This window comes from Ranitomeya variabilis, chromosome 1, assembly GCF_051348905.1.
Source record: "Ranitomeya variabilis isolate aRanVar5 chromosome 1, aRanVar5.hap1, whole genome shotgun sequence".
Taxonomy (NCBI): Eukaryota; Metazoa; Chordata; class Amphibia; order Anura; family Dendrobatidae; genus Ranitomeya; species Ranitomeya variabilis.
The window spans coordinates 300,206,459-300,230,159 of record NC_135232.1 but is presented as its reverse complement, the minus strand read 5'-3'; the positions used below and the strand labels follow the sequence as shown (position 1 = coordinate 300,230,159).

General features: G+C 42.8%; 1 protein-coding gene across 1 annotated transcript in view; it reads right to left on the bottom strand.

The window, feature by feature from the left end:
• Nucleotides 1-19,035: 19,035 nt before the first annotated feature.
• TRPV4 (transient receptor potential cation channel subfamily V member 4) overlaps nt 19,036-23,701 on the bottom strand; it is a 165,571-nt gene continuing 160,905 nt past the window's right edge. The window contains exon 16 of the mRNA XM_077295721.1: nt 19,036-20,419. Coding sequence (XP_077151836.1) covers nt 20,259-20,419 — 161 coding nt within the window. The 3' untranslated portion in view covers nt 19,036-20,258. The remainder of the gene's footprint in view (nt 20,420-23,701) is intronic.

Sequence of the window (23,701 nt, the reverse complement as noted above, 5' to 3'; positions counted from 1 at the left end):
AGATGATGAGGGCATGGACTAGGGTTTTTGCAGATTCTTGGTTGAGGAATGTACGGATTCGTAAAATATTTTTGAGTTGAAGTCGGCAGGAAGTGGAAAGGGCTTGGATATGTGGTTTGAAGGAGAGATCAGTGTCAAGGATTACCCCGAGGCAGCGAGCTTGTGGGACTGGGAAGAGTGGGCAGCCATGCACTGTAATGGATAGGTTTGTTGGGGGGGTCATGTGAGATGGGGGAAAGATGATGAATTCTGTTTTGTCCATGTTAAGTTTCAGAAATCTAGCGGAGAAGAAGGATGAAATGGTGGATAGACATTGAGGGATTCCGGTTAGTAGGGAGGTGATATCTGGTCCAGAGATGTAGATCTGTGTGTCATCAGCATAGAGGTGATACTGGAAGCCATGAGATTCTATGAGCTGTCCCAGGCCAAAGGTGTAAATGGAGAAGAGCAGGGGCCCAAGGACTGAACCTTGTGGGACTCCGACAGATAAGGGGCGAGGTGAGGAGGTGGTGTGTGAGTGGGAGACGCTGAATGTCCGGTCTGTTAGGTATGATGAGATCCAGGATAGGGCCAAGTCTGTGATGCCAAGGGATGAGAGGGTCTGTAATAATAGGGAATGGTCCACTGTGTCAAAGGCAGCCGACAGGTCGAGAAGGAGGAGGACAGAGTAGTGTTGCTTGCTCTTGGCGGTTAAGAGGTCATTGGTGACCTTAGTTAGGGCAGTTTCAGTAGAGTGGTGTGACCAGAAGCCAGATTGTAAGCGGTCAAAGAGGGAGCAAGAAGAGAGATGGAAGGACAGTTCAAGGTAGACGTGTTGTTCCAGTAGTTTGGAGGCATAAGGGAAAAGTGATATAGGGCGATAGCTAGATACAGAGGATGGGTCAAGAGAAGGCTTTTTGAGGATAGGTGTGATTGAGGCATGTTTAAAGTTTGAGGGGAAAACACCAGTTGTTAGTGATAGGTTGAAGAGATGGGTTAGGGTTGGGATGAAGACTTTGGTGAGGTTTGGGATGAAGTGGGATGGGAGCGGGTCAAGTGCACAGGTGGTGAGATGCGATCACTGGATAAATTGGAGAAGTGCAAGTTTGCGGTGCAGACAATTCGTTTTTTGGGGTACCTTGTCTCCAGTGATGGGTTTGAGATGAACCTGGTGAAGGTTCAGGTGGTATTGGAGTGGGCTAGGCCTGAATGTTTGAAGTCGGTTCAGAGATTTTTAGGGTTTGCCAGTTATTACAGAAAATTCATAAAGAATTTTTCTGTGATCGCTAAACCTATAACTGATCTCACCAAGAAAGGTTCTAATATTGTTCAATGGTTCTCTGAGGCTGTTAAGGCTTTTGAGTATCTCAAGGACAGGTTTAGCTCTGCTCCTGTTTTGATCCAGACAGATGAGATCAAGCCATTTCTGGTAGAGGTTGATGCCTCTTTAGTAGGGATGGGGGCAGTTCTGTCCCAAGATTGAGAGTATGGGGTGCATCCCTGTGCTTTCTTTTCCAAAAAATTTTCAGAGACTGAGCTCAACTATGATGTTGGGAACAGAGAGTTGCTGGCCATCGCGTTTGAGCATTGGCGACATTTTTCGGAGGGGGCTAGACATCCGATACAGGTTTTAACTGATCATAAGAATCTGATATATCTGGATGCTGCTAAATGTTTGAATACCCGTCAAGCTAGGTGGGCACTGTTTTTTGCCCGGTTTCATTTCTCCGTAACATATATCCTGGGACAAAGAATGTTAAAGCGAATGCTTTGTCTCTTAGTTTCTCTCCAGCAGTTAATACTGAGAAGGAGGAATGTATTTTGCAGAGCGGGGTGGTGGTGACAGCATTGGGTTCTGAGTTGGAGAGTAGCATCCTACAGGCCCATAATGCTGCACCTACTAACACTCCGTATGGTAAATTATTTGTGCCTAGAGCCTTGCAGAAAGTTTTGTTTGCTCAATGTCATGAGACTCGGTTGGCGGGTCATCCAGGGATTTTGGAAACTAGAAAGTCTATCGGTCGAAATTTCTGGTGGCCAGGGTGGCAAAGAGAAATCATCAACTGAGTGCGTCAGTGTACTGTGTGCGCTAGATCAACGGCCTCACATGCCCCAGCTGCAGGGTTGCTGTGCCCTTTGGAGATTCCTAGTTTGCCATGGTCACATCTTGCTATGGATTTTATCACCGATCTGCCCATCTCTGAGGGTTTTTCTGTCATCTGCATTGTTGTGGACCGGTTTAGTAAAATGTGTCATCTGGTCCCGTTTAATAAATTACCCTGCGCCAAGACTCTAGCTAAGGCATTTGTGAAAGAGATTGTCAGGCTCCATGGGGTTCCCACGGACATTGTTTCCAATAGAGGAACACAGTTTGTGGCTCGCTTTTGGCATGCTTTTTGTGACAGATTAAAGGTTCATTTGTCATTTTCGTCAGGTTATCATCCAGAGTCCAATGGACAGACCGAAAGGAAGAACCAGGACTTCGAGCAGTTTTTGAGATGTTTTGGAGCAGACAATTAGGAGATGTGGTCTGAATATCTACCACTAGCTGAGTTTGCTCTTAATAATCATACGTCTTTCTCGGCTGGGTGTTCTCCTTTTTTTTGCTGTACAGGGAGGCATCCATCTTTCCATCCATTTTCAAAGTTTGGGCAGCGGTGCCTGAGGAGGAGAGTTTTTCTGGAAATGTGGACAGGGTTTGGACCAATGTACGCCATAATCTGACGGAGGCAAATAGGAAGTGAAAGAAATATATTGACAAGAAAAGAAGGGAGGTGTTGTTTTGCAGTTGGGGACATGGTCTGGTTGTCCTCTAGTAATCTGCGTTTGAAGATCCCTTCTAAAAAACTGGGGCCAAAGTTTGTAGGACCCTTCAAAGTGGTCCAGGTTGTCAACTCTGACAACGATGATTAAGGCTTTTCACAGGAGATTTCCAAATAAGGCTCGGCCAAGAGGATCCGGAGGATCCTCGTAAAAGGGGAGGTACTGTTAGAATCTGTTTTGTTTTTGATCATCCGCCATCTTGTTGGGGTTTTCTGCTGCTGGTCTTTTCCCCCTGGTGCTGGGTTGCCTTAGGCCAGGTGAATCACCCTTTATTACCCAGCACCTGCCTCCCATTCTGGGTAGGTGCTTTGATAGCTTTCTGTGTTTGATATTGTGCAGTTCTGGGATTTCTGGTTCTGCTATCCTTAGTTTCTGTTTTCATTTGGCTTCTGCAGCCATCTCTGTGTTTTCTATTAGGAGGTGACCTGTTTTTAAACCCAGTCCTTAGATCTTTCAGGGACCTTCTTCCCCCTATCTAAAGGTCTGTTGAGGGAGGATCTAAAGTGACCCTTCACGGATGACCTAGTGATTTTCGCGTTGCCTGCAACTGAAAATGACCAGACGGAGACGTGTGTCTCTGTTTGGGAGGATCAAGCAGATCTCTGGCCCCCGTTTATTGTGTATCACTTTTCATAATCATAGAAGTTATACTTCAACCAATCAGCATAAGAACACACTTTCAGCACTTAACCTATAAAAATGCAGGAAAAACTTAACCTATGAGGATACAGAAAAACCGGAAACTACATATATGGTCGTGTCTTCTTGGCATAGAAAAAGTATACCAACAGGTGCCTTAGAGTCTTGTATAGCGATACACCCCGAGTCCATTATCTGGTTCAAGTTAGAACACTCAAGGTCTTCATAACAATTACGAACCATAGCCTAATCGAATAACAGACTTGTGAACAACAAGATAAAGTTACTTCATGACAGCTAATTAAATAACAGAATTTATCTTTAAGCAACAAGAAAATGGAGTCAAAAGCACAAAATGGAGAATCTTTATTAATATGTTCCTTCACAGGTCTTCACTGAGAATAACCTAGGATTGTCGGTAGGTCTATTCGCAAGGAATGAGTCACCCACTCCATCGTAGGGTATCAGCCTAGTCTCAGTGCAGGGTCAGTTTTCCCCCTTCTATCCTAGTTCTGTGATTCAGTTCCATAACAGTCTCTCCCTGCTCTATATGTCTGTGCTTCCTCTGAAGTTAATTACGCTACTAATTTGGGTTGGCTTCGGACCCCTCTATTGAGGAATCAGAGCTTGTGGCGGCGAAGTATGTTCTGGGCTAGGTGGGGAAAGCTGGCAGCGACAGAACGTGTTTTATAAGCTATTGTCTGGCTGCAGCCTGAGCATTTATAATTCCCTGGCTGCAGCATGCCTGCTATCCCGTCCACAGTGAAGCGGCCCATCCGGCGACTAATTAACCTAGGTGTAGTTCCCTGACTGACCTGAGGGTAAGGGGGGCACCAGAGAGCTGCAAGTTCCGAAGCAGAACTGGAAAGAGGGATATACATAAATCCCTGTAGTTTGCGACATATTGTAGCAGCAGTGGGATAACTAAAATAAGCCTCTGCGGTAAATTGATAGGTCAATAGCCTTGTTTGTGTTTTCATGTTAGCAGTGGTGGGATAAGTAAGATAAGCCACCTGCACATGTGATAGCTGTGTGCTGGGCAAAAGTCACCCTCCTTTTCGTGACAGTATTTCAAATAAATTATTTATCCAGTATACATAATTTTATATATATATGCTTTTTACAATTTTTGCATAAGCTTATACGTATTGTATCCATATTTTAATTAGCAGGAACGGAATCTGATTCCGTCTTCCATTTTATTACTATCTACTGACCAGCAACAAATTTTTAATGATAGACTATTACTATTATTATTTTTTAATTCTTCTTATATTTTAAATTCTATCAATAAAGTTTGTTTTTAATATACAGTACAGACCAAAAGTTTGGACACACCTTCTCATTTAAAGATTTTTCTGTATTTTCATGACTATGAAAATTGTAAATTCACATTGAAGGCATCAAAACTATGAATTAACACATGTGGAATTATATACTTAACAAAAAAGTATGAAACAACTGAAAATATGTCTTATATTCTAGGTTCTTCAAAGTAGCCACCTTTTGCTGTGATGACTGCTTTGCACATTCTTAGCATTCTATTGATGAGCTTCAAGAGGTAGTCACCAGAAATGGTCTTTCAACAATCTTGAAGGAGTTCCCAGAGATGCTTAGCACTTGTTGGCCCTTTTGCCTTCACTCTGTGGTCCAGCTCACCCCAAACCATCTCGATTGGGTTCAGGTCTGGTGACTGTGGAGGCCAGGTCATCTGGCACAGCACCCCATCACTCTCCCTCTTGGTCAAATAGCCCATCCACAGCCTGGAGGTGTGTTTGGGGTTATTGTCCTGTTGAAAAATAAATGATGGTCCAACTAAACGCAAACCGGATGGAATAGCATGCCGGTGCAAGATGCTGTGGTAGCCATGCTGGTTCAGTATGCCTTTAATAAATCCTTAACAGTGTAACCAGCAAAGCATCCCCACACATCACACCTCCTCCTCCATGCTTCACAGTGGGAACCAGTCCATCCGTTCACCTTTTCTGCGTCGCACAAAGACACGGTGGTTGGAACCAAAAATCTCAAATTTGGACCAAAGCACAGATTTCCACGGGTCTAATGTCCATTCCTTGTGTTTTTTAGCCCAAACAAGTCTCTTCTGCTTGTTGCCTGTCCTTAGCAGTGGTTTCCTAGCAGCTATTTTACCATGAAGGCCTGCTGCACAAAGTCTCCTCTTAAACGTTGTTGTAGAGATGTGTCTGCTGCTAGAACTCTGTGTGGCATTGACCTGGTCTCTAATCTGAGCTGCTGTTAACCTGCGATTTCTGAGGCTGGTGACTCAGATAAACTTATCCTCAGAAGCAGAGGTGACTCTTGGTCTTCCTTTCCTGGGGCGGTCCTCATGTGAGCCAGTTTCTTTGTAGCGCTTGATGGTTTTTGCCACTGCACTTGGGGACACTTTCAAAGTTTTCCCAATTTTTTCGGACTGACTGACCTTCATTTCTTAAAGTAATGATGGACACTCGTTTTTCTTTACTTAGAATTTGTATTATGGCAAGAAGCAGCTAACAGTCTATTCGGTAGGACTATCAGCTGTGTATCCACCAGACTTCTGCTCAACACAACTGATGGTCCCAACACCATTTATAAAACAAGAAATCCCACTTATTAAACCTGACAGGGCACACCTGTGAAGTGAAAACCATTTCCGGTGACTACCTCTTGAAGCTCATCAATAGAATGCCAAGAGTGTGCAAAGCAGTCATCAAAGCAAAAGGTGGCTACTTTGAAGAACCTAGAATATAAGACATATTTTCAGTTGTTTCACATTTTTTTGTTAAGTATATCTATATATATAAGAGGCATCGTGATTACTCGCTAATCCTGCCCCCTGCACAGTAGCTCCACCCCCACCACATCACCACATACAATCCCACCCCACCACATCACCACACACAATCCCACCCCCCACCACATCACCACACGCAATCCCACCCCCACCACACAAAATCCCACCCCCACCACACAAAATCCCACCCCCACCACATTACCACACACAATCCCGCCCCCACCACATCACCACATGTAATCCCACCCAATCACCACACATAATCCCGCCCCCCCACCACATCACCACACATAATCCCGCCCCCCCACCACACATAATCCCGCCCCCCACCACATAATCCCGCCCCCCACCACATCACCACACATAATCCCACCCCCCAGCACATCAAAACACATAATCCCGCCCCCCCACCACATCAAAACACATAATTCCGCATCCCCACCACATCACCACACATAATCCTGACCCCAACACATTACCACACACAATCCCGCCCCCCCACCACATTACCACACATAATCCCGCCCCCAACTACATTACCACACATAATCCCGCCCCCCACCACATCACCACACATAATCCCGCCCCCCACCACATCACCACACATAATCCTGCCTCCCACCACATTACCACACATAATCCCGCCCCCCCACCACATTACCACACATAATCCCGCCCCCCACCAATTTATGTTTTGTTGTGAAATTTGTTTAGATGCTGGAATCAATAAAAACGCACATCTTACTGATTCCAGTTTGTTTTTGATTTTACACTGTGAATAAAATGAATTATTAGTATTATTCAGATTTTTAATGATTATTATTGTAATTAACTTCGTTTTAAGTTAATTTAGCACCTGCATAAGCACTATTGAATGTTGTCTGTTATGGTTCTCAATGGCAAGAGAACATAGCCCAGCAAACATACGAACTAGCTCTTGGAAGGATGGAAACTAAACTGACCATGAACTAAACCTGCCGCACAACTAACAGTAGCCGGGTAGCGTAGCCTGCGTTTTATCCCTAGACGCCCAGCGCCGGCCGGAGGACTAACTAATCCTGGCAGAGGAAAATATAGTCCTGGCTCACCTCTAGAGAAATTTCCCCGAAAGGCAGACAGAGGCCCCCACAAATATTGGCGGTGATTTTAGATGAAATTACAAACGTAGTATGAAAATAGGTTTAGCAAAATTGAGGTCCGCTTACTAGATAGCAGGAAGACAGAAAGGGCACTTTCATGGTCAGCTGAAAACCCTATCAAAATACCATCCTGAAATTACTTTAAGACTCTAGTATTAACTCATAACATCAGAGTGGCAATTTCAGATCACAAGAGCTTTCCAGACACAGAAACGAAACTACAGCTGTGAACTGGAACAAAATGCAAAAACAAACAAGGACTAAGTCCAACTTAGCTGGGAGTTGTCTAGCAGCAGGAACATGCACAGAAAGGCTTCTGATTACAATGTTGACCGGCATGGAAGTGACAGAGGAGCAAGGCTAAATAGCGACTCCCACATCCTGATGGAAACAGGTGAACAGAGAGGATGATGCACACCAGTTCAATTCCACCAGTGGCCACCGGGGGAGCCCAAAATCCAATTTCACAACAGTTGTCATTATTTACTTTAGGTTAATCACCAGCAGCTTTAATTAGATAGCAATGAGCGTGCCGAGCGTTAGCTGGCTGGAAACAGCTAGTAATTCCATATGTGTTAATTCATAGTTTTGATGCCTTCAGTGTGAATTGACAATTTTCATAGTCATGAAAATACAGAAACATCTTTAAATGAGAATGTGTGTCCAAACTTTTGGTCTGTACTGTATATACATTGTCATGCCCTGTAATGCTGCTATGTGATGTACATATGTTGAAGTGCAGGGAGAGTGTAATAGTTGATTTAGCCAACTAGAGGGTGGCACAATAGTGTAAGTCAGTAGCCTTATAGGAACTAGTTAAATTAGGAGGGGTCAGCTGGGATAAGATAGCAAACTTCCTGTTTTTTAGCCAGTAAGGCCTGGAGCCCGGACAGGGCAGTTGAGCCCTGTAACGATATGTACCAGCAGAAGAGCCCAGCTCGTACAGGGCCTAGGAGTAACAGATGCTAAGAAGCAGAGGAATACAGGGCAGCTTTGTAAAGATGGCGGTCAGCTACTTAGGAAGACGCCTGCGTGTCTGGATTCTGGAAAAAGAAACCCCCAGCGACTCAGAGGACCCAGATGGACAGGAAAGCGGACAAAAAGGTACGCTACCACTGGGACATTGTATGCATGTGATGGAGGGGCAGAGTGCGCTGAAGCAGTCACCATTGAGAGCCACGAATACAGCCTTAGCTACCCTCACAGGCTGCCAAAGTCACATGTCCATATAAAAAGCATTTTGTTTTACTGTCATTTTTTCTGTGTTACTGTGCAGAGAAGGCGCTCCTGCTAGTGTTGCTGATACTGAAAGTGAACTTGTCCATTAGCTAGGTAGGATCCTGTCCTGTGTGAAATCTATCTTCCAGGTTCTAACTGGATTGTGCTAAAAATGCGTTGTAGTCTCAGGAGACCCCATTTATTAACCAAAATTGTTTGGACAAAAACTGTGTTGCATTGAGAAATCAGAAGGCCACATTTCCACTTAAAAATCATTTGACCTAATATTGGGGTTCAACTAGGGGGCCCAATTTGCTAATCCAAATCATTAGGGATAAAACTGTTGCAGTGAGAAATCATAAGGCCACATTTCTTCTTAAAAATCGTTAGGTATAACAGTGTTGTTCAGGCACTCTACCTAAGAAAATAAATAGTGATTGTTCATTTAGTGACAGTTGACTGACAGGTGTGGGCGTAAGGTTGTGACACAGCAGGTTATAAGAGGGGAAGGGTATATCCAACATGAGTGGGAAAATGTGAGGTTGTGGTTGGAGGAGAATAGGCTTGGTGTTTGACATGAAGATGGGTTAGGTGTCAATGTTAATGAAAATTCTACTGAAAAAACACCATCTCATCCTATAAAAGACCACTGACAATATCTTTTACAGAATAGGCTACTCCACTCCCATTATTTGGCAGTAGCAAAGCGGTACGCCTTGTAGATGACAGCCAGAAAGAGCATGTGCTCCAGTGGATGGCAAGTGGTGCATAAAGTGGCCTCTCCTCCTCTTCCTCCACCTTAGCATCACACATAGTACAATCCTCAGAGGTGGCACCCCAATCCCCCTGGTTTCCCCCCACTTCACAAATTTCCAAACGCCCAACTGAATGTGGGGAACCATAGATGCGCCATTCTGAAGAGCTGTTCACACATTCTATTCCATGGGCATCAGATGTCTGCTCCAAAGATTCACAGAATCCAGAGGAGGAAAACTTCTGCACAAATACCCAAAATCTTTTCATGTTGGATCTGGGGCTGGAAAAAGTAGTGTCCAAGCAGAATCCAGACCCTCATCACCAGACACTGACCACTGGGGGGTGGGGGTGATCCTGAAGAGACATCTGATCCTGATCAAATACCAGAGGCACACGGAGACTATAATGTGGCATCAGGGCAAGAAGAGAAGGGTGACTCTCAGGGTAAGGAGTGTGACTACAGAGAGAATGACGATAAGTTTGTAGATCCCAGATGGTGTGTGCAAAGAGGAGGAAGATGAGGAGGCAACTTTGCGGCTTCCTGCACAGACACGAAGTAATGCAGCCATGACAAGCAATGCATCCTCAGCCACAACTGTTCCTGCAGCCTGCATCGGTCATGAGTGTGCAGTTCACAGAGGCGGCAAGGGTTGCCTATCCTAGGCCATTTTTTGCAACCGCAAAGGATGACCCAGCTCATGTTATCTGCTAAATTTCCCCCCAAAAAAATAAAAAAATCAGTAAATAATTTGACAAATACATGCATGAACCGCCACATGCGCGATCAACATGCCTTAGTCTGGGAATGTCACTGTGCTAAAATGCCGACTAACAAGCTATTTCATCAACCACATCTGCTGTTTCTTCCTCCTCCGTCATTGTACCAAGTGTTCTCACACAGGTCTCTGGCTGCAGAAAATCCACTTGTTTACCCCCTACACTCAGGTTGAGTGAGAACCAGTCAGTGGAAGTGGACTTGACTGCTGTCTTTGTGTCACCTAGCACAACACAACTTTTTCAATCCACCATAACATCTCTGCCTGCACTTCACAGTTAAGCAGTTTGTCTTGCTCACCCTACTCCACCCTTTCTCAGCATAGCAGCCAGCCATCAGTCCCGCAGTTGTGGTCACAAAACAATCTTTCCCCTACACATGCCAAAGCTATGAGCTTGAACTCCACCATCTCCAGTATGTTGGACACAGAAATGCTGTCTTTTCTGCCTGATGGATAGTTTACGAAAGTTGATGGCTGTCGCAGTCCCCCAGTACCAGTTGCCTAGTCGCTATTACTTCTCTAAGAAAGCTGTGCCTGCGTTACACCAGCATGTCACAGATCACCCATTCCCTGCAAAAATCTATATCTGCCAGTATACATTTTACCACTAACACCTGGACAAGCAAACATGGGCATGGGCATTACATCTCGCTGACTGGGTACTGGGTGACTCTGGTGGCTGTGGGGGTAGGCAGTCAAGAGGCTGTTTCACAAGTCTTTGAATACCCAAGCCTTGCAGGTCAAACCTCTGTATCTAACACTTCCTACATTGCTTCTGGCTCCTCCACCTCCTCTAGGGCCCTCAACCTCTCCCTTAATCAGACACGTGTTACAACAGTGCAGATAGAATCCTCCCCACCTCCGTTCTGCTCAGCCATGGCTCACCACAATCAGGCAGTGTTAAAATTATTATGCCTTGTAGATCGCAGTCACTCAGCTCAAGAGTTGTGGACAAATATCAAGGCCGAGTTAGAGCAATGGCTGTCTCCACTGAACCTGAAGACCTGGTGGCAGCCCTACGCCGTGGCAATATCACACACATGCCTAGCATGGTTGCTGTGTGCTCACTTCCGACGATCGCACCCCCAGGTCATTGACTTGCATCGCTACAAAGGTCTTTCAGCCTACCAGTTAACTATTTCATTTGTGATGTTCCGACACAGTGGGATTCCACTCTGCACATGTTGCAGCGACTGTGGCAGCAGCGACCAGCCCTGGTGCAGAATGTCATTTTGCATAGCCTGGAGGTTTTTTCATGCCCAGCAGTCAGCGTTCTCTCAGAATGTGTCTTCAGCACCGCTGGTGGTGTCCTGACTGTTAAGTGCATCCGGCTGTACCCTGAAAGTGTAGACTGCCTAACTTTCATCAAAATGAACATGTCATGGCTCTCTAAAAAAAATGATTTTTTTTTAACCCTAGTAGACTGGGCAGGCTAGGTAATGGTGTTGTTTTTAGTGGCATGCATTGATCCCACGTTATTGCAGTCTGTGATACCTTTGTCGTGGCTTATGCGCCTACTGTTGATGTTACAATTTTTTGAAAAGTGGAGACTCTAAGATGGGTCTCCATCTGGTGGGTTTCCTGTAGTAGAAGGTGAGTCAGAAGCCTATTATGCGGTTTCTACTCTGTGGAAATTGACGCCACTTTTTTGGTGTGTGACAATAATTTTTTGAAATGTGGAGAATTCAAGTTGGGTCTACTTGATGTGTGCTGCCTGTACAAGTAGGGCTCCCAGACAGGCAGGCCTGCACTTACTTTCACTCAACTACCTGTGTTACTTTCCTTACATTTTTCTACCAATAGTACTTTATGAAAATTATGTTTGTGCAATCTGAGGGTGGCTGGAACAAAAATAACAAATTGGAGGTATTGCATGAGGTATCAGAGCACCCAGCAAACAAAGCCTACAGTGCTCCCTTAACCGCCAAGTATTAATTGAAACTTCAATTCAAAGCTCTAAATTCCAGCCCAGACCCAGATACCGCTTACATGGCCCATGGCTGACTGCTATTGTGTCATTTGCAAATTTCTATTGTGGGTCAATTGATGCCACTTTTCATTTTGTCTGTCCCTAATTTTAGCGGTTTGGGAAGCTTTTTAATCACCCCTTAAGGTGTTGTGTATACATTTGGTTTGGCCTCCCATTGAATTTAATGGGGTTCGGGTATGTTCGTCAAACCATTCGGCGAATGTCTAAACGTTCAGTTGAGAGAACCAAATCTTAAAAGGTTCGTCATCTCTAGTACTTGGTACTTTTTTTTTCTTTTTTCTTTAAAATTAAAGGGAACCTATCACCCCGTTTTTTTCGGTATGAGATAAAAATACTGTTAAATAGGGCCTGAGCTGTGCATTACAATAGTGTAGTTTGTGGACCCCGATTCCCCACCTATGCTGCCGAAATACGTTACCAAAGTAGTCATTTTCGCCTGTCAATCAGGCTGGTCAGGTCGGATGGGCGTGGCTTCTTCCCCCAGATATTGCGTAGTTTTCCGTTGGTGGCGTAGTGGTGTGCGCATGTCCAAGGTCCCCAATCCTGCACGGGGGGGTGAAAATAGCAGCGATGTCCGTTATTCCATTGGTGGTCGGTGGGCGCGGCCATCTTCCTTTGGCCGCGCGTGCGCAGAAGCGGCGCTCTGCTGGCCGCGGCTTCAGGAAAATGGCCGCCGCGATCTCCATCTGCGCACGCGCGGCATCCCGCGGCCATTTTCCTGAAGCCGCGGCCAGCAGAGCGCCGCTTCTGCGCACGCGCGGCCAAAGGAAGATGGCCGCGCCCACCGACCACCAATGGAATAACGGACATCGCTGCTATTTTCACCCCCCCGTGCAGGATTGGGGACGTTGGACATGCGCACACCACTACGCCACCAACGGAAAACTACGCAATATCTGGGGGAAGAAGCCACGCCCATCCGACCTGACCAGCCTGATTGACAGGCGAAAATGACTACTTTGGTAACGTATTTCGGCAGCATAGGTGGGGAATCGGGGTCCACAAACTACACTATTGTAATGCACAGCTCAGGCCATATTTAACAGTATTTTTATCTCATACCGAAAAAAACGGGGTGATAGGTTCCCTTTAAGAAGAAGCACTTGGAGGCTTAGACTTCTCTATTAAAGGGAATCTAAAGAGAATATCTAAAGGTCAGTAGGTTTGTACTCAAGTGGTCCAGACATTATCCTCCCTCCAAAAACAATGACTTGTTGTAGAATGTCAATACGAAAATTTATTTATGATAGGGGTCTGTCTGCTAGAACAACAATTGATGCTTACCTTCTTTAATGCTTATACAATTCCAGTTGAGAATGGTACATTTGCAGCCGCTTCTCAACAGGTAAACATCCTCTTTGCAGGTTACTGATTTAATTTTTAGAATGACCTGTTACTGCACCGTGATATTGCAAACCATTAATCTACATAAATATCTGTCTACACCAATATTTCTCATAAATAGAATCATTTAGGGTTTTGTGACTAACTGGAGAAAGAACAATTTACAAGTTAAAAGAACATGGAAAACAACAAGGTCATAAACTCCTGGAAAAGTAACCAAGTCTCAATAAAACACCATGGTAATAATAATAAAGTCACAGTCATGACTCAAACAGCTCTCCATATTCTGAAGGGATATATTAGACTCCATGACTTTCTCACAGAGCCTGGATATGTTCAATCCCAGCAGAACGGGAACATGCTAAATAACGTCATTTATAAAAGGTTTACGTTTCTGACATCTTTTTAAAAGCAGAACATCATAAGAAAACAAGGCAATGCTAACTGTTTCAAGAAGGATTGCAGTCAGTGATAGACTATGCCCTGCAACAGTGTGGATTGCTCTAATAGATAACATTTATTATTTTTCAAGCTTGTGTGCTCATGAAAGTAATAGATACAATAATGATTTTACCTTCTCCAAAAGAAAACATGCAGCAAATACTTTGGCATCATTTTATTTAAAATAAATATACAATTTTTATAGGTGTGATATATACCAAATTGACGTACAGTATACATGAGAAACATGCCAATAAGTTGGCCATATATAAAGCTGACAGGCAGCCCAACTATCCACTTGTGGTTAATGTTGAGGGTAAGAAATATCAAGCAAGGACAGCTCTCTGCCCATAATGAGCGCTATTCGACCAAAAATTGACAGCCATATAAACTCTTGTTTCAAGGGTGTCACGATTCCTCCACTCAAATGTGGTGAGTGGCAACTCTGCCGTCTAATCTGGGAAAATGGCATACTGACTTGTCAGTATTGTGATAAACATCTTAGCAGTACAATCGAAGGCTTGGGCGTGCTGGGCTGTCAGTGTGGTGAGTGACAGTCCAATCCACCAATCAAGGCCGGGGCATGCTGGGTTTCCTTCAGGTGTCTCCTGTTTTGAGTGATTCCCAGGCTATTTAGCTAGTTGTCGGTCTATTCTCTGTCAGTTGTAGCTTACAGCTCTATGTGGCTTGTTCTCTGTGCCTTGATCTCAGACTTCTGATGTTTTCTGTTGCTGGGCCATGGATTTTCCTATCGACTACCTGTTTGTATTACCCCTTTTGCCTTGACGCACTCTTATTCTGGAATTCTGACTCTGGACTGTGACCTGACTATGCCTTTTGCCTTATCCCTTTGTATATGATGAGATCCCTTGGTTTCTGACCCCGGACCTCTTTACTACCCAAGCCTAATGGTTTGCACGTGAATAGTGACTAGGGTCACAAAGGGGCAATATAAATAAGTTGAGGACTGATTGAGGGCTGACATAATTGTTCAGTCCCCACAAACTTTGCATATTGTCGGTAGCACATCTCAGTTTACAAAAGATTATGTGCTGCTGAATACAGTCATTTTTAGGCTTTGAAATGATCCAATCGGACATCAAACAAGTGCTGCTCTCTTCCCTGTTTAGAAGAGCTACTAGGCACTGGGAATGAACACTTTATCAAACATTTCATCGTACCAATCCTTTATTTTTTACCTAGAGATAAGTCATGGTCAGAGTTATTCAAATATTAAACAATACATTGATTGGAGAAAGTACAATTTACAAGTTAAAAGAGCATGGGCAAAACAGGACTACACTTATATAGGCGGATTTCTAAATAACTGCTATTAGCTAAGGTAATAATACACACAATAATAGTCATTAATGACAGAACTGGAAAAAACAAAAAACAAAATGTAATACTGGTCAAAGCAGAAGGCAGAGCATTGGCAAGTGTTTGGTAATTTGGTTTCTTATACTTTCAGAGATATTGGTATATTGTGTTCTGTCTCGAGGGCTATGTCTTGTCAGATTATCAAAGTGATAGTATTACTATTAGCGTCCCAACCACTAATCCCAAAGAGACAACCGTAGCTTTAATTTTACCACTTTTATTAGACAAACACCAATTTTTCCGTAGGTATAAATAATAAATCACTAAACTTTGGATGGTCTGACTTCTGGTTTACTAGTAGATGATTTTTTGTACATTTTACATAAAATTCTTCAGCTGAATGTTCGTAAAACAGTCATTACTGACAGATGAAAATCAGTTTTAATACATCATCACTATACATAATGGCAGATGACTTTATTACATAAGATCCATTGCTTATGCACATATTTGTGCCACATATGAAGAATCCAGGATTATCAATTGGACATGGTACACAAATGTTCTGTTAATGTTTTAACATAGTGGCCAAGGAACTCTAACTTTAATTATTTAGCTTTGTATTAAAAGCTTGTACTATGCTTATTTTCCAACTACTAATATGACTTGTTCTCTGGATTAGAAAATGGCATACATTTTGTCTGTAGTAGTGTCTTACCTGTTAAAAGAAGTTTCCATTTTCTCAAAACCCCAAGTTGCAGTTTATGTTAAAAAAACAAAACAAAAACATATTCTTTATTCACCCTTCCCGGGTCCAACTCTGAGTCTCTGCCGTTGCTCCTAGTGTCTGCATTAGTGATGAGTGAATATACTCGTTACTCGAGATTTCCCGAGCATGCTCGGGTGACCTCCGAGTATATCGGAGATTTAGTTTTTATTGCCGCAGCTGTATGATTTACATCTGTTAGCCAGCATAAGTACATGTGGGGGTTGCCCGGTTGCTAGGGAATCCCCACATGTAATCAAGCTGGCTAACAGATGTAAATCATTCAGCTGAGGTGATGAAAACTAAATCTCCGAGCACTAAAAAATACTCGGAGGACACCCGAGCGTGCTCAGGAAATTTCGAGTAACGAGTATATTCGCTCATCACTAGTCTGCATTTCTGACATTGCAGCCAAATCACTGAGCTCAGCTCACAAGTTGATGACATAAGCAGTTAAGCTCACTGATTGGCAGCACCGGCTGTCGACTTGACATCAGCACTGCAGTCAATAACAGGCACCATGAGCGGAGGCAATAGCATGGCTATTTTTTCAATTTGAGCCGTGAGCGGTTTTTCAACGCAACAATGCCAGGCCAGATGTAGCTCGTACTACTGTAAATAACCTGAATGGCCTAAGGTGGTGTGACAGATGTGCGACATGATGAGAAACAAATGCAAGAAAACTGCTTATGTGATGTGAGTGAATGCCATCTTTAAAGGGAACCGGTCGCCTTGAAAATGCAGTCCAATCTGCAGGCAGCATGATATAGAGTACACGAGTTGAGCAAATTGATACATTATTATTCTCGTGGAAAAAGATTTAATATAGCTTTTATTTAATTCACTTAAATGTCTGCTTATTTTTGGCTTTTGAGTCAAGTGGGTTGGCCTAATCATTGATTATAATGTGCACTTACACAAGGAAGGCTGTCAATTAGTGCTTAAGACCGCCCACTTGCTCCAAAGCCAATAATCAGAAAAGGTTTAGATGAATAAAACCTAAATTATACTAAATCTTATCCCCTAAAACTATATATCAGTATGTTCAGATCCTTCCAGTTCTCTTTAATGGAATTCCTCGTCAGATAGTGTCAGACAGAATGCCACTGGCAGTGGTTAGAGCAGGGGTGGGGAACCTCAGGCCCAAGGGCCATTTACGGCCCTCGATGACCTTTTATCAGGCCCTCAAGCAGATTCTCAGGGACGGCATTCTTGGGCAAAGTGATTACCAGCAGCTCATTAATTTCTTCTTGCTCTGTTAGCACACACACGCAGTGCTCACTACTGAACACTGAAGGGCATGCAAAGAAAGATTACAGCCTGAAACCAGTGCCAGAGTCAGGATGTTCTTTGTGGGTGGAGTTTGTACGGCCGCCGAAGAATGGTATAAATATCCAAATGGCCCTTCGCAGAAAAAAAGATTCCCCACCCCTGGGTTAGAGGGTCTGAGGTGTCACTCTTTAGGAGCGTGTTTTTAAAGTTCATATAGTTGCTGGTGACCCAGTTGGGTTAGGCGGCAGTGTAGGACCAGCATTAAAATAGCACCAATGCCCATTGGAGTATACAGAGAACATCCATGGCCACTTGTGAACCAAGCTGAGGTGACAGGTACTGCTGTCAATGTAGTTTGTCCCATACGTGGGAGACCAACCCACCTGCATGAATATACCTCCACTTCAGAGGGAGGGCGAGGAATGCCACCACAGTTGTGCAAAAAGGCTTATCCCTGTGATTGAAGAGGGCATCCACCAAATGGACAAAGATTTGCCACCCATAAGAGGTGAGGAGAAGAGCTACTCTAGTGGAAGTCAATAGGCTGATGTCAGTGAGTGAAGACGTTTGCTAACACAGAGAATGCCTACATGCAAGTGACTGATACATGAGTACTGAGTGGGTAGACAACAGGAGTACCCAAGATTGCCAGACATGTTACAGCAGTACATTGCTGTCAAGAGGAGTGACCAAGAAAAATAAGTGAGCCAAGCACGGAGTGTGTGCTGTGAGAATGACACAGAGATTGTGCTGGAGTGAAACTGAAGCCACCAAGGAGATTGCTAGCAGGCTACATAAAATGTTGCAACTAAAAGCTCATTGACAATGCATAAACCAATATCTATCTCTAATCCAGCCATTGCCACTCGTGTGAATGTTTGTGACCACCAAGAACAATGCTTCTTAAAAGACTAGGTTATCACAGAGGTTTTTTTTTTAGGAATCTTAAAATTGAGTTTTTCAAACAAACTATTCCTTTTTGTAGTTGTTTTTGGAGGAGTTTTTCTTTTTCTGAAGAGTTTCCTAAAGAGCTTTTGAAGATTTTTAGAATAGTTTTATCCTGAACTTTTTTCCAACCTTTTCATTGGACACTACAGTACTTTGTATGGAGAGGTTTCCTTCAAGATCTGCTAGCCTATGTGCATACATTGCGGATTTTGATGCATTTTCGTGGCATTTTTGGCTGCATGGATTCGCATCAAATCCGCAGTGCAGTGCACAGCCAATGTTAGTCTATGTGAAATTGACATTTGTTGTGCACATGCTGCGGAAAAAAACGCGCGGAATTGTGGCATTTTTCCGCAACATGTCAATTCTTTAAGTAGTGACACACTTTCTTTTTATTCACACCATGCAATTTTCATAACATCTACAGAAAAAAAAATGTCAGTGAGCTCTTCATATGAACAACAAAGAGGATTTCCCATAGAAATGAGGTGGAAGAGTTTTCCAAGACGTTGGAAGTGGCTTTTGAGGTGTATTTGGGAAGGATCTTTTCCCAAAAACCTCCTGGTGAACATAATAAAACAGTCCACCTGTTGCCTCTGCCTGTACTTTCTGTGTATGGATACATTCATTCTTCAATCCCTCAATAGTGAAGGGTCACTATCCTTTTCTTAAAGGGACACCCCCAAAAGCACCACCCTCTCAAAAATGTTGCCCCCTTTTTCCAATAATAAATGTATTCAAACTTCCTATGTTGTTTCTATGCCCTCAGACAGAACCCTAGACTGGTGCCTCAAAAAATGATTCTCTTTATGGATTTTTTTTTAAACATTTTTGTCAAATAAATTAAAGTCTTTATGAAAGTTGGTGGGTTTAGGTAATCCATAATGCATGATAATTTCAACATTCTAAATTCCAATAGGATACCGCCTTTTTCCATGAACCTTCAATGTGCTGGCTCCTAGCAGCAAACTGTGAATTTTACTTTTATCTCTCCAGAAAACGGTTCTCCAGCAAACATTTTTACAGTCAATATTAATCTCAGAAAATGTAAATTGCAAATAAGCCGGTGGATGGACCGCATCAAGCTGTTTTTGCACTGCGGCACTCAGTTTCCTTATGTCGCTGCATTCTAATATGCAACATTAAATTAACACTGTTCGTAAAAAGCTGGGCCCAGTGGGTAGACCTGTATGACAAACTATGAAGAAAGCTATGAAATACTATGGGGCTGGTAAATGCCAAGAATGACAAGCTGCTATGCATTTAAAAGCAATATTCCATAAATAACTATAGATTATTAGAAAGTGAAAATATGTTACAGTCATAAAACATTGAGGCTCCATATTCTTGTGCACTTTCAATGTACTTCTAAAAGTGCATTTACACCACTGCATGATTATTGTGATGGAGGGTTCCTAGGAACAATTATTGTGCCATTCACCAGACAAATGAGTGTTTCTCGGCAGCGCATTGTCTTTTGTAAACAAAGCATGTGCTGCCGAGTAGCCTAAGCACACTAAATGATCCATTAGAGATCATTCTGAAACTGGGGTTGGACTGTGAAAACAGGCTATTAAACGACAGCCCATCAGCAAACATTGCCGATGACATTCGTTTAACGCTGCGCATGAGGCAGTGTAAATGGATCTTAGGATTCTTAAAGTATTCAACAATGGCATTAAGCTATGTATAATACTCTGTGTAGTATAATACATGTTTATAGAATTAAATGTACATAAAAGGTAGTTAAATCAAATACAATATGTAGCTATACAAGTATCTCCTTTAAAAAAAACTGTTACAGTGTTGTGAAAAATTGTAACATTAAAATATCCTTAAAAGTTACAAAAAAATATGAAAAATTAAATAAAATATTGGTTTACAATTCCAATCCAGCCTCCGGCAGCTGATCCAGGTATATATAAAACATTTGTGCAAAAGTGCAAAGTTCTAGACACTGATTAGCAGCACAGATGGAGACGGACCTCTGTTTCCAATTTGTTATCAGTGTCTGTAGGCACAAAGGGACTTGGAAGGCTGAGATGAAGGAACCTTATTAAATATGGGTTTCATCCTTCTTCCAGTTTTGTGAGTACCCATGTCTTTGGTAGTTTGGATTTACATGTTGCATATGTTCCAGTGGAACGATGACATCATCAGGATGAGGAGGAGCTTTGTTTAGTTCCACCACTCGAGGTACTACCACCGACCAGCGATCTGCAAAGCATCAAGACAGACACATTGAGTTATAGAAGCTTCACTGAATATTTACGAGACGCCCTATATAGACCAAACTATTGTGTCATCTTTTAATCATTGAATTGGGGTTGTGCATTCTGTCCAATTGTTACATCTATATAAAGTCAAACTCCTAGCCACACAGTCTATCTTTAATAACATTACTGTAAGAGGACACTACTGTCGTAACAAGTCTGTTCCTGAAATTTAATCCCTACTAAATATTCCACAATCACATGTGAGTGGTATTACTGAGTAGTGAAAGCATTTAGTAACCACAGCATCTCAGCCACGAAGTGGTGGATTACAGAGTAACAATGTGAGGACAGCCTACTTTGGATACATCATACAAAGAGAGCAATCACAGAAGAAGGATATCATGGTCAGAAGAATAGAAAGAACAAAGTGAAGCGGAAGACCAGCAACAAGATGGCCTGATACAAATCAAGATAAAGGCATAAAGGCGGAGAAGACCCTGGTGAGCTTATTTAGGCTTGCACCAGATTGATCCTCCTAAAGAGTTCATCCATCAAGTCGCCAGGGCTTTGTATGCTAAAATGAACGGTGTGTTCAAAACTACAGTTTGTCCTGCAAAAATCAAGAGCGATTATACAGATTAAGAAAAAAAAGAAGAAAGTTCTTACTCTTGGAAGGACGAAAAGGCAAAAGCACAAAAATGAAAGATGTATCTGTGGCAGGAAGCAGTAGAACACACACACACACATATATATATATATATATATATATATATATATATATATATATATATATATATATATATATATATACACACATACAGTACAGACCAAAAGTTGGGACACTCCTTCTCATTTAAAGATTTTTCTGTATTTTCATGACGATGAAAATTGTACATTCACTCTGAAGGCATCAAAACTATGAATTAACACATGTGGAATTATATACTTAAAAAAGTGTGAAACAACTGAAAATATGTCTTATATTCTAGGTTCTTCAAAGTAGCCACCTTTTGCTTTGATGACTGCTTTGCACACTCTTGGCATTCTCTTGATGAGCTTCAAGAGGTAGTCACCAGGAATGGTTTTCAATTCAACTGGGTGGATTTCTTGCCTTATAAATGGGGTTGGGACCATCAGTTGTGTTGTGCAGACGTCTGGTGGATACACAGCTGATAGTCCTACTGAATAGACTGTTAGAATTTGTATTAGGGCAAGAAAAAAGGCAGCTAAGGAAAGAAAAACGAGTGGCCATCATTACTTTAAGAAATGAAGGTCAGTCAGTCCGAAAAATTGGGAAAACTTTGAAAGTGTCCCCAAGTGCAGTGGCAAAAACCATCAAGCATTACAAATAAACTGCCTCACGTGAAGACCACCCCAGGAAAGGAAGACCAAGAGTCACCTCTGTGTTGTGTATCCGCTTTTTGGGCTCCCCTGGTGGTTGCTGGTGGTACTGGTGACTTGTTTGCACTTTGCTGCTTCTGTTCACCTGCTTCCATCAGCGTTTGGGAGTTTCCTATTTAGCCTTGCTCTCCAGTCATTTCCTTGCCGGTCATCATTGTAACCAGAGCCTTCGGTTGCATGTTCCTGCTACTAGTCTGCTGATCAGCTAAGTGGACTTTGTCCTTTTGTTTTGTATCTTTAGTCCAGTTTGCAGTTTTTGTAATTCTCTGTAGCTGGAAGCTCTTGCGGGCTGAAATTGCCACTCCTGTGTCATGAGTTGACACAGGAGTCTTAAAGTAATTTCAGGATGGTTTTTTGAAAGGGTTTTCAGTTGACCGTGAAGTCCTCTTTGGTATCCTTCTGCTATCTAGTAAGTGGACCTCTCTTTGCTAAATCTACTTTCATACTGTGTATGTCTTTTCCTCTTATTTCACCGTTATTACATGTGGGGGGCTGCTATCATCTTTTGGGGTATTTCCCTAGAGGTAAGCCAGGTCTGTTTCTTCCTCTACCAGGCTTAGTTAGTCCTCTGGCTGGCGCGTGGCATTTAGGAAGCCGTAGGTATGCTCCCTGGCTACTATTAGTTGTGTGGTAGATTTAGCTCACGGTCAACTCGAGTTTCCATCACCCGAGAGCTAGTTCGTTATTTATATGTTTCTTACGTTCCCTTGCCATTGGGAACCATGACACCTCTGCTTCTGAGGATAAGTTTATCCGAGTCACCAGCCTCAGAAATCGAAGGTTAACAGCAGCTCAGATTAGAGACCAGGTCAATGCCACACAGAGTTCTAGCAGCAGACACATCTCTACAACAACTGTTAAGAGGGGACTTTGTGCAGCAGGCCTTCATGGTAAAATAGCTGCTAGGAAACCACTGCTAAGGACAGGCAACAAGCAGAAGAGACTTGTTTGGGCTAAAGAACACAAGGAATGGACATTAGACCAGTGGAAATCTGTGCTTTGGTCTGATGAGTCCAAATTTGAGATCTTTGGTTCCAACCTCCGTGTCTTTGTGCGACGCAGAAAAGGTGAACGGATGGACTCTACATGCCTGGTTCCCACCGTGAAGCATGGAGGAGGAGGTGTGATGGTGTGGGGGTGCTTTGCTGGTGACAATGTTGGGGATTTATTCAAAATTGAAGGCATACTGAACCAGCATGGCTACCACAGCATCTTGCACCGGCATGCTATTCCATCCGGTTTGCGTTTAGTTGGACCATCATTTATTTTTCAACAGGGCAATGACCCCAAACACACCTCCAGGCTGTGTAAGGGCTATTTGACCAAGAAGGAGAGTGATGGGGTGCTACGCCAGATGACCTGGCCGCCATAGTCACCAGACCTGAACCCAATCGAGATGGTTTGAGGTGAGCTGGACCGCAGAGTGAAGGTAAAAGGGCCAACAAGTGCTAAACATCTCTGGACACTCCTTCAAGATTGTTGGAAGACCATTCCCAGTAACTACCTCTTGAAGCTCATCAAGAGAATGCCAAGAGTGTGCAAAGCAGTAAATAAAAAAGCAAAAGGTGGCTACTTTGAAGAACCTAGAATATAAGACATAACAAAAAAGTGTGAAACTGAAATTAAGTATATAATTCCACATGTGTTAATTCACAGTTTTGATGCCTACAGTTTGAATGTACAATTTTCATAGTCATGAAAATACATAAAAATCTTTAAATGAGAAGGTGTGTCCAAACTTTTGGTCTGTACTGATATATATGTATATATATATATATATATATATATATATATATATATATATATATATATATATATATATATGTATATATATATATATATATATATATATATATATATATATATATATATATATATATAT